This window comes from Apus apus, chromosome 23 (assembly GCF_020740795.1).
Source record: "Apus apus isolate bApuApu2 chromosome 23, bApuApu2.pri.cur, whole genome shotgun sequence".
Taxonomy (NCBI): Eukaryota; Metazoa; Chordata; class Aves; order Apodiformes; family Apodidae; genus Apus; species Apus apus.
Genome location: NC_067304.1, coordinates 1,180,584 through 1,191,892, shown reverse-complemented (window position 1 = coordinate 1,191,892; position 11,309 = coordinate 1,180,584). Strand labels below are relative to the sequence as shown.

The 11,309-nt window shown below is 56.0% G+C and overlaps 1 protein-coding gene across 5 annotated transcripts; it reads right to left on the bottom strand.

Annotated features, from left to right (window-relative positions):
• Positions 1 to 265: 265 nt before the first annotated feature.
• On the bottom strand, positions 266 to 10,030 carry TNNT2 (troponin T2, cardiac type). 5 transcript variants are annotated; one of them, XM_051639110.1, is made up of 17 exons: positions 9,993 to 10,030; positions 9,016 to 9,026; positions 8,875 to 8,892; positions 8,218 to 8,247; positions 7,402 to 7,479; positions 6,807 to 6,839; positions 6,274 to 6,309; positions 5,454 to 5,475; positions 4,444 to 4,504; positions 4,196 to 4,312; positions 3,783 to 3,860; positions 3,541 to 3,651; positions 3,022 to 3,131; positions 2,487 to 2,577; positions 1,901 to 1,941; positions 1,193 to 1,198; positions 266 to 501 (listed from the first exon to the last, which is right to left on the bottom strand). In XM_051639110.1, exons 1-17 carry the CDS (start codon positions 10,028 to 10,030, stop codon positions 453 to 455), a joined length of 930 nt encoding a protein of 309 aa, XP_051495070.1. In that variant the 3' UTR covers positions 266 to 452. The 5 variants fall into 5 exon arrangements, with proteins under 5 accessions (XP_051495070.1, XP_051495071.1, XP_051495072.1 ...); XM_051639111.1 differs by lacking the exon at positions 8,218 to 8,247; XM_051639112.1 differs by lacking the exons at positions 6,274 to 6,309; positions 8,218 to 8,247.
• Positions 10,031 to 11,309: the final 1,279 nt, after the last annotated feature.

Here is an 11,309-nt window from a genome sequence, read left to right as displayed (position 1 = left end):
GGTCAGACCCCTGAGGTCTGTTATAAAACTTCCCAAGGGCTGCAGGGGTGAGATGCTGTGAGTCAAGGGGACGTGTTATTTAGGAGGCCCTGGATGGTTGCTGCGAACTCTTGCACCCCAGGGATCAGGTCTGCAGATGAGCTTGCTCAGCCAAGCTCTGCTGAGCCTGTCCTGTCCTCTGGGCTCAGGATGGAGACAACACCCTCACTCCCTCACCGTTCTCTTTATTTACAGACACAACATCAGTTGGGGGTGTGGAGAGGAGAGACAGCACCTCGTGAAGCATCTGCCCACCCAGACAGCACAGTGTCTGCAGCGAGGTCTGTGCAAGCCCCATGTGGTGGGAGGGTGGTGGGCGTGTGGTGCAGGCTCCACAACCTGGGGAAGCCAACAGCTTGACCAAAAGGCCACACATCTCTCCATGGCTGAGCCTCCTTCACCTCCTGAGTCACCTATTTCCACCGGCCACCCACCATGGTCTTTCCACGGGCAGCCTTTGGCCTGGAAGCAAAGCAGAACAGCACATGTTAAAAGGTATGAGTGACCCTGAAAGGGGAGGACACGGTGGGTGCCATCAGTGGTCCTGCAAAGAGGACTGAGCCATTTCTGGCTGATGCTCATTGCCCTGTGGGGTAGAAGGTCTTCAGTAGCAACCTGGTCTACTGGGAGGTGTCCCTGCCCATCCAGGGGGGTTAGAACTAGATGATCTTTAAGGTCCCTCCCTACACAAACTGTTCCATGATTCCCTGTGAGGCTCCAGGCAGCACTTCAGAACCTGAGTGATTTGGGACTCAAATGGGAACCAGCTCATGCATTTTTGCCAGGTCTTTCTAAGGGCTCTTCCCGTGTTTCTCTCTCCTTTCAGAAAAGAACCAACTGGTTGGGTCTCTGGCTGGGGAGGGATAACAATGGCTGCAGGATCCTTCTTCCATGAACCAGAAGCTGTGCAGCTGTTAGGCAGGACCCACCACATCACTCTCCTTAACGCACATCAGGGGAACAGACACTGCTCTGAGTGTGGGTCAGCAGGGAGGAGGAGGCTCAGGTGGACAGTGAAGGGCATTTCTGGCCTGTCATCCTAGAGCCTCCAGCACAGCTTTGGCTGCCAATCCTTGGCCTCAGCCCCACTGCCACCCCGCGCAGCACACGTGTGCTAGGAGACACACAGCACCCAGGAAATGCCCCTACTCACCCTTTGCTGTCATTCCAGGCCATGGTGGTGCAGGAGAGAAGAGAGATTGGGTGTAAGCAGGTAGAGATGCTGCTCCCTGACACACAGGGCAGGCTGAGCACCTCTCGTGTGAGATGGTAGGGCCAGACGGGGATGAAGGAGCAGCATGGTGCTCCCCAGGGTGGGGGTGGAACACCCACCTCCACCCTCCTACAAAGGGTCCCACAGTCCTCTGCAGGGAACACGGGCACAGGGACAGGCACTCCTGACCTTGCAAGGATGCCTAGCTCCTACAGCTCATGGGATTTCCCATCCTGCACAGTCTGGGATCTCCAGCACCTTCCCCTGAGGTGCTGCAGAGTCACTGCAGGGATGGGGGTGGCTGGAGGCTGGCAGGACCCCCCAGGACACACAACTCCATGTACAGAGGTGGAGTTTCCCTGGGGTCCATCCCTGGCTGGGGTCTCTGGGGCAGAGGAAAGTTGATGGAGGTGGGAGGTAGTGGAGGGGTCTGTCAGTGGGAGCAGAGCAGCATGAACCAAGGTCCCTGGACCTGACTTGCTGGTCCACGAACACCAGCTGGGACCAGAGGAAGGAGTGGGAAGGATGGGAGGTAGCTCTGCAAGGGTTCAAGAGACCCTGGAGATACAAAGGGAGGGAAGTGGGGGCAGGGGCACTGGAAGGGCAGGAGGTGCTGAGGAGGGCTGCTGGGCCTGCCTGGGCACTTACACTTTCTGGTGGTCACTGACGCGGTTTCGGAGGACGTTGATCTGCAAGAGAAGCACAGGCAGATGGTGAGGTCTGGCAAGATGCCCCACACCTGACCAGGGGCAAGGGTGAGGGTGAGGATGCATCCCTGCTCTCTCTTCCCCAGCTCCCCGTGGTGGGGTTTAGCACTGGGCTGTGACGTGCAGCGCAGTAGGGAGCCCATTGTGGTGCAAAGCACATGTCCCCAGGAACTAGGAGGTCACAGGGCCACCATACAGCCCCTTGCACCAGCTGCCACAGCCTCCAGCATTTCCCAGCTGTGTGCCCATCCTTGCCCGGGTGGCTGGAAACCACTGGGGGGGGTTGGGTTGATGCTGCCTCATCTCTGAAAGGGAGACAGACATGGCTTTGCTTTCAGTGGGGTGGGGACTCTTGGGTGTTTGTCACCCCAGGCAGAAGGGGGGACACAGTCTTGTCCTGATGCAGCTCTTCAGCCACAGCACCATCAGTCAGACAATCCACCTCGGGTCCTAACTGGGGAGCAGAAGGAGCAGCCAAGCACATGGAGGGAGAGCAAGGTCGTGCCATGGAGGATCTCCCGGCCCACCTCGTATTTCTGCCGCTTGAACTTTTCCTGCAGGTCGAATTTCTCAGCCTCCAGATCCCGGATGGTTTGCCACAGCTCCCTGGCCTTGTCCCTGTGGGAAGAGCCAGCTGATGTCAGAGCAGGGAAGGGATGTGGCTCTCAGGGAGCTCCCTGCAGGGACCAGGCAGTGATGCCACCATCTCCCCTGCTCCCCCAGGACAGGTCTCTGCAGGCTCGGTGCCCGGACAAGGCTATGGTAGCCAGTCCCAACGTGTGGGCCAGAACGGTCGGTGAGGATGGATGGGGACAGGCACGTCCCAGGCGTGTGAGCAGGGCTCCCTCCGATGGCCAGCGCTGCCAGCAGCAGGGCTGGCCCGTCAGCCCCAGAGCCCGTGTCCCCCCTGGGCTGTCACAGCCCCTCTCCCAGCCGTGCCACCACCCTCTGGTCTGGGCTGAAAGCCCCAGGCAGCCCAGCCCGGCCCAGGATCCTGTACTGGGAGGTGGGAGCCAAAGCAGAGCCCTTGTCCTGAACATCCCTCCTGCAGCCTGTGCTCACCTCAGCTTGTCCTCGTTGAGGTGGTCAATGTTCAGGGGCTTCCGCCGTTCGCTGAGGATCTTCTTCTTCTTCTCCCGCTCTGTTTGCTTCTTCCCACCCTTTTTCTCTGACTGAGGAAACCATCAGCCCGTTGGAGGGAGGAAAATCTGCCAGGCCCCTGCTCTACCCCCGTCCCCAGTTCTGCCCCCAACACCCTCAGCTTTTGGGACTTCAGAAGCACATGAGGTCCTCAAGGATATTGTGGCAATAGTGGACTAGACACACTGTCCCACCCCCATCCCTGTGCCAAGGCTGGATCTGGCCTAGCCAGCATCTGCAAAACAGAGCTCCCAGCTCAGTTTGGCCCTCTGACCAAAGTGAGAGCTGTGACCCAACAGCAGCAGCCAGTCTTCTGCTTGTAGAAACCAGAGCCCACCAAGACTGAGAACATGCAGGGTGCTGTGAGGCCAGCCCATGGCTGAGCCCTTCCCTGGAGCATCAGTGGTTTCCTTGCAGATCCTGCCCAGGGTGGGATCCTACCTTCTGCATGTAGCCTCCGAAATGCAGCATGTTGGAGAAAGCTTTCTTCTTCCGTGCCTCCTCCTCAGCCTTCTTCCGTGCCTCCTCCTCCTCTTTGCGAGCTCTTTCTTCCTGCCAGGGTCAGAAGTGGGTCAGGAGCAGATGAACAGAGACCAGCCCACAGCTCATGCTCCCACGTGCTCCGTGGCTTGGCTTGTGGTGCCCAGGACCACCCGAACCCCCGTCCCCAGAAGAAGACTCACGGCCATGCGGGCTTGACGTTCCTTCTCCCTCTCGCTGCGAATCCGCTGCTGCTCTGCCCTCTCCGCTCGCCGCTTCTCCTGCAGAAGGAGAGGACCTTGGCTTGGACACCCCAGGGAATCTGGATCCTCTCTGTCCTTGGGAACACATCCCAGACCCCAAAAGACCTGAGAGCCCTAAGGGCAAATCTCCCACATCACCCAAGGGAGCTTGTGACCATGGAGGAAGGTGCAGCTCTGCTGGATGCTGCAGCACCACAGCAGCCAGAGCAGGGGCTTCCCAGGCACTGGGGTACAAATCTGGCTCAGATCTCAGGCTTTGTCTTGTAAGGGCATGGGATGAAGCAGAGGAAGGTGGTTGTGTGCCCACAGGGCACAGGTGGCAACAGTGACAGCGGTGGAAGCTGCAGACGTACAATCCTGTCCTTGAGGGAGATGAGCTCCTCTTCCTCCTTCTTCCTGCTCTCAAAGTGAGCTTCGATGAGGGCCTGCAGTTCATTCAAGTCCTTCTCCATGCGCTTGCGGTGGATGTCCTGGACCAGACAGAAACAGGGGTAATGGCTGCACTCCCACAGGGGAAGCCCTCCAGGAGCTGCTGGGCGTGGTGTGGAGCAGCAGTGTGAGGAATCACCTCATGGGGGTTGACCTTCTATGGGCTACTTACATCAAAATCCAGTCTCTCGCCATCTGGGATTTTGGGAGGCACCAAGTTTGGCATGAAGACCCTGCAAGAGGAGGTGAGCAGGAGGATGGTGAGGCTGCAGCAGGTACCTGGGACAGGGCAGTGCCTTTCATCCATGATCTGATGTACCCAGCCCTCCACTCTGAGCCCCCCAGGGACACAGTGAGCACATTTTGAGGACAGGGAAGTGTAATGCTGCTTGCTGGAAGTTGCCAGCTGGACAGCCTCCGAGGAAGACCTCTGGCATTCCTGGGAAGAACTCCAGGGTGCCCACATGGCTGGAACAGCTCTGCAAGCTGCAGCCACGAGCCTTTGCCAGGCACCCTGGGGTTGGCAGCCACCCCACTGCTCCCCCGAAAGAGCACAGAGGAACCGTGTGCTCCTGTGTGATCCAGCACAGGGAGCTGGAAACCATCCTCTCACCCTCAGCGGGCTTGAGGGAGGGCAGGAGATGCTCACAGAGCCCCATAAAGACACCAAGGGATGAAGAGATCATAGCTGAGGACAGATCTGCCTCCTCCACTGCAGCATCCCAGGGTCCATGAGGATCCATAGGTTCCTGGCTGTGGTTCCTGGCTCAGCTCCCTCAGGCAGGTGCTCCTGTCCCCAGGATGCTGGCACTTGTGCACACATGTCCCATGGCAGATTGAACTGCAGAGACCAGGCCCTGGTTGGGCCATGGACTCTGTTCCCCGGCCTGGCTGTGCACAGATGGTTTCCAGCTGCAGGGCCACAGGGCAGCTGGGCTTCCCCCAGGAGGGCACAAAATGCTCCAAACCTGACCTCATTCTCAGGACCCCCTTCATTTTCCCTGTTTATCTACCTGTTTCCTTTGTCTCTCCGTGTCCCAGTCCCACTCTGTGTTCATGCTTTGAGGCTTCACTGCCCCACACCCTTCACAGGTCATGGTGCTCAGCCCCTCACATGGAGCCCTTGTCCTGGCACAGCTCCTGGGTCAGACCTTGCACCAAAGAAAATGCACTGACACTTACTTGGGTTTTGGCTTCGATTCACCTGCAGGTCCCCAGGAGCAGGAGAGAAAGGCAATGTTAGTGTCCCAGAGGAGTCTGCTTTCATACCATGGCCCAAAGCCCTGTCCCAGCAGCACAAACTGAGCTGTGGGTCACAGAATCCTGGAATCGTTTTGGTTGGAAAAAACCTTTAAGGCCACTGAGTCCAACCATCAACCCAGCCCTGCCAAGGCCACCCCTGCCCCATGTCCCTCCGCACCACATCAACACGGCTTGGAAACCCCTCCAGGGATGGGGACTCCCCCCCTGCCCTGGGCAGCCTGGGCCAGGGCCTGACAACCCTTGCCAGGAAGGAATTGTTCCCAAGATTCAACCTCAGCCTCCCCTGGGCAACTTGAGGAAATTTCCTCTTGTTCTAATCCCTTGTTCCTTGGGAGACAAGACCAACCCCCCTGGCTCCAACCTCCTCTCAGGCAGCTGCAGAGCCAGCAGGTCTCCCCTCAGCCTCCTTTGCTCCAGGCTGGACACCCCCAGCTCCCTCAGCTGCTCCTCATCTGACTGGTGCTCCAGCCCCTTCCCCAGCATTGTTGCCCTTCTCTGGACACGCTCCAGCCCCTCAATGTCCTTCTTGTTGTGAGGGGCCCAAAACTGACCCCAGGATTCGAGGTGTAACCTCACCAGTGCTGAGAGATCATCTTCCAGCAAACAGGCATGCAAGGAGGTGTCACCCAAGACATAAGCTGATGCTCCTGGCTGAGCAGGAGGGCATTTGATACCTCCTCAGACAGTCAAAGGAACAGCCCCTTCTCACCCCAGAGAGGAACAAAAATGGATACTTCACCTTCCCCAGGCTCCTGCTCTCGGTCCCCCTCTCCACCTGTGGAAAACAGGATGTTTTGGCTCCCAGAGGCCAGAGCTGTGCCCACTGCCCACGGACACACCAGGGGGATTCAGGCAGGCTGGTCCCCTGTGCTTATCCCCACTGCAAACCAAGCTCCATCCCTCCAGTACGAGCAGGTCCCTCACAAATATCCCTCGCTCACAGATCTGGAGAGGTCCAGGTCCTCTCCAGGAGGAACCCAGACAAGCTTTGCATGAGCTCAGGCTGGGAAAGTGGTGGTACAGCCCTCTCCTTCTGTGTTTTTGGGGGAATTCCTTCCCTCAACAGCACAAATCCATCTCTCTTGCAGACCTCCTGCTACCCCAGCCCGGCAGGACAGGGCCAAGGAAGCTCTCCACCATTTACCACAGATTCTCTCTTCAGCAGCAAATGAATCCAACACCAAAAGCCCCAGTACAAGAGCCCAGGGTCTTGGGGGACTGGGATCAGGTCTGAAATGGCCAACACTGTCCTCTCCTCTGATCCTGCTTTACCTTCTCCCGGTGCTTTCGTTTCATCTTCTTGTTCTGTTTCAAAAAGCAATGGGGAGAACATGAACACCCGTGGGTGAGGGCAGCCACATCATCCCAGCTCAGAGGGGTCCTGGCAGCTGACCCAGGGCACATGGTGGAACCTGAGCCTGTCCCACCAGCTGTGACAGGACAGGGACATCAGGCAATCCTATCTGGTCCAAAAATGTCTTATGAATACCAGTGGTCTTTATCTGCTGAGACACACCAGAGCATGACTCTAGCTCTGGAAAACCCTCCTCTAGGGCTATGGGGACCTCTTGGTGAAACAGGATTGATGCATTTTTGGCATTACTTCTGAGCTGAACACAAGCTGTTTGATCAGAACCAGCAGAGAACACCAGGATCCTCACACTTGCAGGGCCAAGGCACTGGGTAGATTAGGAAAGGACAGCTCAGTTTTGATACCTCCTTACTGGAAACCATAGATAAAGGGGAGAGCTGCCCCTCTGTGTTACTGGCCCACAGCCACCAACAATGCTGGGACATCCCAGACCCTGCTTGGCATGGCACTGGAGCCAGCATGGCTCCAGACCAGCCATGAGAAGCCACCACACACCTTCTGCCTTGTTTTCTTCAGCCTCCTCCTTGGTTTCTTCAGTCTCCTCTTCTGCCTCCTCTACCTGTTCTTCCTGACCTGTGGAATAACAGGCAGCATGAGTCCAAGAGCCACCACTCCCACTGGTTCCCTATGGACCCCGGGATCAAGACAACTTTGGCACAGAGCTGGCCAAGAGAGACCCACAGGAGATGGCGCCACAGGAGAAAGAAGCAGCAGCTCAGAAAACAAAGGGCTTTGCTCTAACCTTTACCAGTGGGCTGCTCTCTGTGCTGGGGCAAGGCAAAAAAAAAATAAAATCAAAGGATTTATACCCAGCTCCTGGATTGTCCCTCATTCCCTCTCATGGTCTTACATCCCAGGATGGGAGGGAGTGATTTCTATTTCTCTCCTCCAGCCAGGGAAGAACAAAACTGTCTGGCACTAGAGAACACGCCTTCAGCACCTTCACAATCTCATTCATGACACTGTTGGAGCATTTTTCCACTGGAGGGAGCAGTATCCCCACAAGAGTCCTCCAGTGGAGTCCACAGGTCCTGGGAAGACTAGTGGTCCAGCAGCAAGAGAGAAGGCAAGAAAAGGAAAAGAAGACAACAAACCACATTCGGGTGACAGATGTAAGAGGGAAGGCACAGTTGCAGGAGCAGGCAGCACAGCAGGGCAGGGCAGGAAGGGGGGAGTGCAAGAAGCAAGAAAGAGAAGGAGAAGAATGAAAGAAAAACATGTCCCAACCAAGGAGAGGAGAAAGACACCCCAACCCCCGACAAATTCACAGCAGCAGTGGAGAGATGAAATAAAGAAAGGTGCAATAACTACCGTCCTCTTCCTCTATCCATTCTTCCTCTTCTGAGCCAGGAGATGGGAAAGGAATAAGTGCAGAGGTTAGTCAGATGCCATGAGGCTGTGGCCTGTAGCTACAGTGTGCATGAGATGGGGACTCAAGCACTGCAGTGGTTGCCCCCTCGTGCCTCTCCTTGCATTGGACCTTCAGGATGCTTTGCTGCAGCAGCCCAGGCTGCCTGGCAGAAGAGGCTCAGCAAAACCCAACTCCCAGCCCCCAAGGCCCAGCCTGGCCATGTCCCAGAGCAGCTCTGTGCACCCTGGGCTTTGCTTCTTCAACAGATGGAGGCAGCTGCAGGTTGGTGCTGGAGCATCACTAATACTCATTCAGCTGAAGCTCCAGCTCTCCTTGAGTTACGGGGCTGACACCTCTGCCAGCACCCGAGTCCAGCACTTCCACCCCAGTTTTGAGTCAAGGGATCACTGTGACAAAAGAGATCTGGAGAAAATTCTGACTGGTTTTGATCCTACTGATGTTTTCCATGGAGAAATCTAGAAAGTGGTCTCATCCACCTTTCCTGGTCATGATGTGCCCATTGCAGTCAAGGAGCTGCCACCACAACCCACCCAAGGAAAATGCTGAACCAACAGCACTTGTCTCTTGATTCTTGCAACTGCTGGAGAAACACTTACCTTCTTCCACGTATTCCTCTTCACAGAGACACGTGCACATGGAGGAGAAGGGAGGGAAAGAAGATGCAGGTTATTGAAGTTGCTCTGATCATTTCTCAGCTTCAGCCTCAGAGCAGCTGCAGGTGCTCCAGGTTGTCTTACCTTCCTGCTCCCTGCAAAGCACAACACAAATGTTTGAGTTACAGTGATCTGCTGCAGCAGGGCATGTGTCCAACATCAGTGAGGCCAAAGGAGAACTTGACATTTCCTCAGGGCTGGCTTCCCTTTTCCGTAGCAATGGGCAAGTACTGCTGGACTGGCTGCTGCGTGACATGTCATGAGGTGGCCATGGGGACAGGACAAGACCCAGATCACCCTGTAAAGCTGCAGTTAGCAGAGGCTGGAGTGCTCAACTGACACTTTGACAGTGGTCAGAGCACAACATCTTGAGAAGATCAAGTGACCATGGCCCGTAATCCTAGAAATGGGCATCTCACCCCCCACCTTTGTCCCAAAGTCCTTTGCTGACCTTGGGGGAGATGCACAGCCTGTCCTTGGGTCTGCCAGGGGACACTGGGCACAGGCCTCATACTGTTTGTCAAGACACGTGTATCTGTTGTGGCATTTAAAGCTCAGAGGATTCAGATCTCCATCTTCTGCTGGTAGATGAGAAGTAGGAACTGTATTTGGCCTCATCTCTATGGTCTCGTATCCAGGATCGAGAGCCCCTTCTCTCCAGGATGCATCTCATGGCCCAGCAGCCCTCACCAGCAAATGTTGCCTTCAAATTTGGGCCTGGGGGGTGATGAAGGTCCTTCTGGATGTGGCAGTCAGACCCCACCAGCAACAGACTGATGACATCAGCTTTTCCCAGCTCTACCTCAGGGATTTAGCCCACAGCATCATTGATGCAGGGACTGTCCCTTGCCATGTTTTGGCTGATACAAAACTCCTCACTTCTGAGGGTCTCAGCACTGTCACAGCAGTGATGCAGACAGGCTCAGGATGGGGGAATTTGGGGCTTTGGTGGGGCAATTATGAGAGCCTGAGCCCCAAAAGGCACCTCTAAGCAATACTGTGACCCTGTGGGGCAGTGGAAATGAGGAGAAGGAAAAGGTGTTTAAAAACACATCACTTACTGCTCGTATTCTTCGACGACCTCCTCAGAGTCCGACATGCCTGGTTATCTAGCAGAATTCAAAGCAGATTGGAAAAAGTGAGGGTGAGGAGCTGAGATAAGGCCCAGCACAGCCTGTCCTGCCGTGCCCCAGACACAGCGCAGAGATGCTGCACCTCTCCAAAGCTCTGAGAGCTCTGAGCTGTCCCCAGCCAGGCTGTCACAGCTTTATCTCAGTGGAGATAAGGCTCCCCCCCTCCCCTGCTGCCCCAGGATCACTCATCCCAAACAGGAGGCAGGAGATGAGGAACAGCCTGATACAACAACAAGAGCTGCTGTCGGGAGCCGTGCCCAGCACTCCCAGCACCTCTCGCAGCCATCTCAGGGCACAGGAAAATAACCCAATCACCACCTGCAGCTTCTTTTGCTTCCCGACTATTCTTAGCTCGGTTGCAAGAGAGAAACTTCAAGGGACATCTCATTATTGCCAATTTACAGCCCTGCAGAAGCCACACGAGGAGAACCTGGTGAGACCTCCCAGCCTTCCAGGTGCCCAGCAGGCTCAGGACGCAGCAGAAGTATTTCTCTCTCCTGGTCCTGGTCCTGAGCTTGGCTGAACTGAATGATTCACAGCCTGGTTTAACTACAGGACTAATAACTTTGGAGAAACAGCCACGCTCACCTTCCCAGCATGTCCATCTCCCTACCAGCCATGGTCAGGAGGACTTTACTCATCATCCCACCTCATCTAGTGCCCACCCAATGCTCCATCACACAGTCTGCACAGACAAGCCCCATGATCAGCCCAGGACCAGCCCTGAGCATCAGCCCCAGGCCCTGCACAGCCTGCCCACTGGTCCCGTTCATGCCAGACCTCAGCAAAGCTGGGATGCTGCAGGAGAAGGCAGGGCAGCCCTAGAAATAACCTCCATGTGCTGAGCCACCTGTTCCCAGAGCAGCGCTGCTTCCTTCTCCTGCCCAGCGTCTGGGAACAACTGCTCCTGGCTACATCTGTTAGACATTTATGACTCAGGATGGGTAGGACAGGCTTGGGAATCACTTATGCAAGATGCTGAATCTGGAACTGGAACCCACAGGCATGGGAAAGGCACGTTCCAGGAGGGATGCCTCAGCATACCCATGGCTCGCAGGGTTCTGTCAAATCTCACTTCTGAGCAATGACTCAGAAAGTGCTTTTTGGAGACAAATTCATCAGAACTCAGCCCTGGCTGCCTTGGGTTCACCTGCTGTCATGTTCCCTTCCCTCTGATGAAGCTGGGGCTTGGCCCTAAGCACCCCCCTCCATCTCCACTCCCCCTCAACATCAGTTCCTGGTCCT

Bases quoted from the DNA above. Each gene is read 5' to 3' on its own strand.
- TNNT2 (XM_051639110.1), bottom strand. From the start codon at position 10,030: ATGTCGGACTCTGAGGAGGTCGTCGAAGAATACGAGCA. The intron at 4,505-5,453 runs GTAAGTGTCAGT...CTCCTCTTGCAG, and splicing joins GAATCGAAGCCAAAACCCAA to GGTCTTCATGCCAAACTTGG. The intron at 3,861-4,195 runs GTACGTCTGCAG...CTCCTTCTGCAG, and splicing joins TCTCCCTCAAGGACAGGATT to GAGAAGCGGCGAGCGGAGAG.